At 42.7% G+C, this 7,112-nt stretch overlaps 1 protein-coding gene across 1 annotated transcript; it reads left to right on the forward strand.

Annotated features, from left to right (window-relative positions):
• The first annotated feature begins 4,058 nt into the window (after positions 1–4,058).
• LOC136510832 (acyl-protein thioesterase 1-like) lies at positions 4,059–6,348 on the forward strand. The gene is made up of 8 exons (XM_066505155.1): positions 4,059–4,192; positions 4,483–4,519; positions 4,745–4,814; positions 4,949–5,053; positions 5,328–5,478; positions 5,578–5,660; positions 5,744–5,837; positions 5,935–6,348. Exons 1-8 carry the CDS (start codon positions 4,059–4,061, stop codon positions 6,005–6,007), a joined length of 747 nt encoding a protein of 248 aa, XP_066361252.1. The 3' UTR covers positions 6,008–6,348.
• The last annotated feature ends 764 nt before the right edge of the window (positions 6,349–7,112 follow it).

Consider the following 7,112-nt stretch of genomic DNA (forward strand, 5'->3'; position numbering starts at 1 on the left):
AAGAGATTTGTCAAGTTTGGTTCCAGCTCAACGAGTCCACTACCACTAATATTCCATATATTTGAATTTAATTTCGCTGTTTAGAGTTCTGCTATTTATTTGCTCATGTGCCTGCTAATTAAAGGATTATTTTTAGCATTTCACAGGAGCTCGACCCACTATGGTAAAGAAGGGCACTAATTATGAATTGAACAAAGAACTTACACTCTGCAGTTCTATTAGACCGGTATGCATTCACCTCCATATCTTATCTCCCTTTCCGTTCTTAATTTATCGTTTGTGTTCTTTTCCCTTTGTCCTTTCCAAACTAAACTAATTTTGGCGGATGTGGCAAATATTTGAATAATTTATGATGTTTAGAGCTCCGCTATTTTGGAAACATAATTTATTTTGCTGTAAATTTAAGGTACTCCTATATCATGTTCTAAAAAATAGGCGTTGGACATGCAATCAGCTAATTTGTTTTGATGTAAATTTAACAAGGTGCCATACATATGCACTTCCTGTGGTATTGTATTGTGATTAACAGGTTTGTAACTAATATATTCGGATATAGGTGCTATGGAAAACAATGGACAAAGCCTACAAGTGTGAAGACAAATTGGCTCCAATCGAAGAGAATATGAGAGAGAGCATCTCAGCAAGCAGAGCAGGTCCTAACTGGTACAAGAAAATGGATAACATGAGAGAGTGCAAGGTACCCTAGCAGCAAGATGGTGATGCCCTATTTAATCCAGTCACTCAAAATACTTAATTCGTTTTGATAGATATGCATGTCTCATGTGTTTAGTTTGACACTTTGAATTTTCCATTGCTTTAAAACAATAAAGTGTGCCTAATTGTTCTATTTTTTCATCCCATTTACCAGATCTGTCCATCCCACCTCGCTGCTGGATCCGTTCATTCCCTCTCCAGATCCCTGTGTAATACTGGATGTGAGGCTTCCCTTTGTTACTCTTCGTTGTGGCATGAGTAAGCTCTCTGTTTTGGTAGGTTTCCTTGGTCTATTATAATTTATACATTTTCGCTTTTCTTGTCTCAGATTCCTTTTTCGTGCTTTATGCTTAGTGTATCGATCTGTGAGCTATTTGTGAGAAAATATACTCTGATAGCGTTCGGGCAGCCTGTTGGAAATATTGTATGTAGAAACAATTTGGACTAATCTTGCAGCAACTCAGTGACCTCTGTATCAGCCTTGTGTTAGTATCCAATTCCATGTTTATGTTTATCTTATCTCAGGTCATATTATTTGTAGGTTAGCAGCTCATCTTCTTTTTTTAAGAATTCTATTTCCCCTGTTTAATTTTCTTTCAAACAATTTTCTCCTGATAACCTATGCTTGCCAGGGAACTGCTGCTCTCCCTTCCCTCCTCTCCCCCTCCTGAATTTCTTGGAAAAGGGAAAGTAGCATAGTTTGAGAAGCTATTTATACTTAAAATGAAATAATATAGATCTACAAGCAAATATGTCTTCATCTCATTTTATATATGCCATAGCACATTTTAGTAATATTTCCATGGCTGAGTTCCATCCCCTCTATATAAGTTTGCTTGTATCAGATAGAGTCGATGCGTTAGAGCGTAGTCCCAAAAGATCTCTACATCTAATAGCTTGCATTACTGAATTGCAGCTTGATTTTTGTTGCTCACTCTTCAGGAATTGCCTTGCTGGATTGCCACTTTACATAATTCCTTATTAGCATTTCCAAATAATTTCCTACGCGCCTGCACCTGTGCAGCTGTGGGCTCCTGCCTGCTCCTTTGACCCTCTATGGCTCTGCCTTTTGTCAATCCATTGTGTCTAGTGTTTTTTTCGATTTGGTATGTGGAGTGGGCTGCAGCCTGTGGTGATTCATGATTTGGAAATTTGGTGATGGCTGGGGTTGGGCGACGAGATGGCTGTGGTAATTCTGATTTTGATTTCGTGTGTGACGTAGGATGTGGTGATTTCTGATTTTTTATGTTTGGATTTGGTGATGACAGGTTTTGTACCAAATATTATGGCACTAATGAATGATGACGGCAATGCAGGATGTATGCTTCTTAAAGGTTTTCCAGCTGCTGGAATTTTGAAGCTCATAGCTCAACCTGAAATGGTACTACCAATGCTCCTGTCATTTTTTCTTGGTTTTCATCATGTATGCTTTATATAAGTTACTGAATATTTTCGTGCTTACCTGTAAATAAGTTGCACATGTGCTAAGTGACTGGAGCTTTGAAATATCAGGTTTCAGTTATAGGAGTTTAGGACTATCCATAATTTCAATACTCCATTTTTTTAAAAAAAAAGTGGACCGGTGGGAAAGCTACATATTATGGGCGTGTTTGGCATGGCTCTGGAGCTGAACTCCAGCAACTCCAGCCAAACACCCCAGCTCTAAAACTCCATGAAGCTACCAACTCCATGGAGTTGTAGTGCAAATGGGGGTGAAGTTTTGGAGCACCTCTTTTGCAGCTCCAAAACCACCCAATATGAACCTCCTCGTGGAGTTGGTGGATAATTACCCACCAATGCCACTGGTTACACAGAAAACGGTTCGTTCTTTCTATTCTTTGTCTCCTTCCCAACACAACCCCTGCCTCATCCCGCCACTGCTGACCTGCTGCCATTCACACTCCCCCGATGGCCGGAGGGTGCATCCCTGCCGCCATCCCCACCTTCCCCGTCCGTGCTGCAGCCTATGTCGTCCCATGTGATGCCGCCGCCGTCGTGCATGCCGGTCGGCCTATTCTCACTCCACCATCTGCCACTGCTCCCACCTCCCCGTCATCCCCCACCCTGGGGGCTCCAATCCACAGTAGGGCGGCGCCGCCAGCCCGACCGCTGTGGAGCCCGTCGTGCAGCCTCCAACCAGGCCGCCTACCCCGTCCCACGTAGGTTGCTTCTATCCTTCCGCGAGTGTGTGGTGCGGCCGGCGAAGGGGCAAGACGCGGCCGGGCGGAGCGGCTTGGGCGCTTAGAGCAGTGCGGCCGACAAAAAGACGGCGCGGCCGCCGATCGGGAGGAGCGGCTTGGCCCAACGCCCGCGACGGCCAAGCACTAGCCTCGAGACCCAGCCGTGCGCCGTCGCTTGGTCGCCTGCAGCCGCTGGGAGCGAGGTGCGGCCCGTGCCGGCCGCCACTGACCCACGCCGCCATAGCCCCATCCTGCTCTCATCCCAGTCGCCGCTGACCCGCACCGCCATAGCCCCGTCCTGCTCTCAACCGGCCAGCACCGCCACGTCTCGTGCGAAGCTCCATCGGGTTCAAGCGCAACCGGCATTCTGACAAAGAAGAAGATAGGGTGGAGAGGCTGACATGTGGGGACGTGAGTTGGGGGTAACAATGGCAATTCATCCTAGTTGTCTTTTTGGAGCTGAAGGTACCCTCCCAGCCAAACACCTCCATCAGACAGTTCCAACTTCACCCAGAGCTGGCTCCACCTAAAGTTCTGGAGTAGAGCAGCTCCACCTAGAGTTGGAACCATGCCAAACACGCCCTATATTGATACAGAAGAAGTTAGACCCTGAATAACTTCATATGGAAAAGCTGCAAAATTTAGGTATATTGCATAATGTATTCAGCCACTACCACCAAATTAAAATGGTTTGAACTGAAATAACTCTGAATATGTGTTGTGCCATGTTGAACTTTGTGCTGTAAGAAGCAGTTCGGGATTTCTCTGATTACATTTTGGATACAAACCACAATTTTAGGTCTCCTGAAATAATATCTGAAGTTTGCTTCGATCTATCAGCTTGTGAAGTTCACGATCCTGGTTTCAATAGTCTATTAGCGAGTTGGCTGATTTATAATATGTAATTAGTGGGCTTTGATATAGTACAATAATGCTTAAGGGGCTCACGGTTTTGGACTATTGGTGAGCACAGTAACACATTCATTTTGCTTATGGACTATTGGTTTTTATTTAGAACTTTCTTGCCTTATCTTTCTAGCTATAGTACCAACTACATATGATTCACATGTATATACAGATACTTATATATTTGCTCCCATGTCTGTCGCAGGGTAACATGTATGGTGAAATCCTAGGTCCTGAGGTGGAAACCAAGAAGCACTCATGCAGGAGGATGACATCTCTGTTTTCAGTAGTTTCAGAGTTTCAAATGCAAAAATGGGTTATAGACCTGTTGACTCCCACTGTATGGTTGAATTTACATTGCGCACAACGGTCTCTGTTGTCCTCATGTGCTGGTGACACAAGAATTTTCCTTGGTGAGTTTATAGGCATCCAGTGTGTTCCTTTCATTTTTTTAACCTAATAGGGATACAATTATAGATACCAATTATAGATACCATTGGATTGCTGGTGGAAGTGTCGGAGCCTTACATGCTTCACCTACCCAATGGTATCTATAATTGTATCCCTATTATGTTTTCCTTATCCTACCCAATGGTATACCACTATATCCCTATTATGGAGATCTTGAGGCATTGGCCTAATATGTTTTCCTTATCCTTTTCATTTTTGTTCCCATTTGCAGCTGGTCCCAGCTCCTGGATTCTCTTCCACTGGCCAATGTAAGAAATCATGCTACACTTTCACTTTTGCAATTGAGTTATTCATGCAGACACACCTAATACCTAGCTACTATTCCTCTATCTACATACATCTATATATAATAACTGCTGTTATCTGCAGATTAATAAACCTTATCCACCTCACTAGATAGGAATAGGATAGCCATAGAATTGCCCCTGCATTCTCTGTCCACTGACTCTGAAACCCATCTCATCCTTGTGCAGGTTAAATGGATTTGCCCTACTGCACCAACACGGCCTGTCGCGGCTTTCGGTGGATTCCCTTGCACTGCATGTGGGTTTCTCAACTCTATATATGACTCATGGACTGGGCTCAAAAGCCTGCAACTTTGCTTTCCTGATCGAGCTTCTAGGGTATCTTTATGTGAGCAAGAAATGATTCTCTGTTTCTTCTCTGAAATAAAACAGGGTTTGATGTGGACGAAACTTCATTGGACGGCCATGCTGATGTCGAAGGGCTCGATGCTTCAGCCGCGCATGTGGCAAACCTACTATCCTCCGAGCCATCTGATGGTACTATAGCTAACTTCAGGATTTAGGATTTACACAATAATATAGCAGTAAAACAAAGGAAAACGTGTAAACAGTAAAACACCAATAGAAACTGATCTGACAGCATATTACTAGTTTCTATTTTTTTTGCGAGATACTAGTTTCTATTTTTTCCTTACAATTATTTATGCAATTTTACTTTTAGTTGAGTACGTCAAACATCACCAAGAATATATACAAATATCAATCGTTGTGGAATTTCATGTCGTTAATGCTGATGAAATTGCAATGTCAGTGAGCCTTGGGATAGGAGGGTTCAGCATGGGTGCTGCCGCTGCCCTCCACTCTGCTGCATGCTATGCTCATGGAAGATTCACAAATGGCATTGCCTATCCGATCAACCTCCGCGTCGTCGTTGGTTTAAGTGGCTGGCTTCCTTGCTCAAGGTGTGACTTCAACCTTCTAATTTCCGGAAAACATGGTTACGTTAATACGTTTTCTTAAAATGCATCCTGAATAGACTGCTCTTATGTTTACTTGTTCAGGACCCTAAGGAGCAAGATTGAGAGCTCGCAGCTTGCTCTTAGAAAAGCTTCTAGCTTGCCAATCCTGCTCAACCATGGAATAGGTTAGCATTGATGTGTTTAAATTTGTTAATCTACTGCAAGCTCTAAAGATCCAAAAATGGTTTATTTCTTTATGTTTTTGCAGCCGATGAGGTTGTCACCTATAGGAACGGTGAAAGGTCAGCTGAGATTCTACGGAACTCGGGATTCCAGTATACCTATTTCAAACCCTACAATGGGTACTGATATTCTCAAATTTTGTCATGAACGCTTTACCATCAGTTTTTTCCCCAGAGATTAAAAAGTCACAAAATGTTCTCTTTTTTTTTAATGCAGACTTGGTCACTATACTACCCCTGAAGAGATGGACGACATCAGCAAGTGGCTCAGGTCAACGTTGGGACTTTGAGCGCCCAAGTTGCTAATCTGAAAATTAAATATGTTGGCAGTGCGATGGCTTTAATAGTGATATACATAGAGACAGGTATTGACAATATGCAGAAGGTTGATAGGCTATGTGAATTGTGAGTTGACTGTCATGGCTTGGTAGGCTGTAACCCCCATGTACTTTCCTCACTGATACATACCATGTTAGTTTACCGGTAATGTACCTTATTTCTACCACTAAAGAGGATGCCTGTAATGTAGTATTGTATTGTTTGTTTAGTTACTTAAGTAGTAATGCTCTTTACAGTTGTGCTCAAGATCAGCTTACTGCGTGTTCAGTTATATACATGTGAGTTTGCAACATAACATATTTCCACAATCATTAAAAGACAAGATCAGACTTTGCAGCTTCAATGTTCAAGTATTACAGCATTACAATGAGCAATGGTCGACAAAATTCATCGATAAGTACCACACTAAGTCAACAAATAGAGCAATCCTCAAAGTTGCAATTGGTACATGGGGGATATCTAATGCCAGGCGCAATCATACCTATTACCAATGTATATTCTGCAGTTGATCAGCTTCATCAATCTCAACTTGCATCGGAATCTGATCTGGCTGTTGTTGTCCGTGTCGCAATTGTAAAGGTTTGAGGGACTGCGTGCAATCATGTCAACATGAATACAAACATCAGAATACTGACATGGCACCTAATATGCATCAGTTTATCGTTTACTATATTCATTTGATAACAGTCTTTGTGCTATTCCAATGAAATATACTATCGCAAGAACTGCTATGATTTATGAACAGATCACCAGAAAAACTAGTCCTGGCCGACTGGCTCACCAGTCACCACCGGGAGCACTTGCCACCACACTACATATGCGTTCGGGAGCAGAGCAGGACTGCACATCACCTTTGAAAAATAACAAAAATGTCAAGGTCAAGAGCTAACCGGTTCCCGACTTCATGAACATGTGTGGTAGAATCCTGAGGATCGGCAATTGCTGCGATGTTTCCAGCCACACCTTCGGTTGGCCGTAGCGACTCTTCATCTCACAGTGCATGCAACCTTGTTCTTCAGAATCACAGTTCAAGCAATAAGATTTTAGTAACATAAT

This window comes from Miscanthus floridulus, chromosome 16 (assembly GCF_019320115.1).
Source record: "Miscanthus floridulus cultivar M001 chromosome 16, ASM1932011v1, whole genome shotgun sequence".
In the NCBI taxonomy this organism is placed as follows: Eukaryota; Viridiplantae; Streptophyta; class Magnoliopsida; order Poales; family Poaceae; genus Miscanthus; species Miscanthus floridulus.

Bases quoted from the DNA above. Each gene is read 5' to 3' on its own strand.
- LOC136510832 (XM_066505155.1), top strand. From the start codon at position 4,059: ATGCAGGAGGATGACATCTCTGTTTTCAGTAGTTTCAGAGTTTCAAAT. The intron at 4,520-4,744 runs GTAAGAAATCAT...ATCCTTGTGCAG, and splicing joins ATTCTCTTCCACTGGCCAAT to GTTAAATGGATTTGCCCTAC. The intron at 4,815-4,948 runs GTGGGTTTCTCA...GAAATAAAACAG, and splicing joins TGGATTCCCTTGCACTGCAT to GGTTTGATGTGGACGAAACT.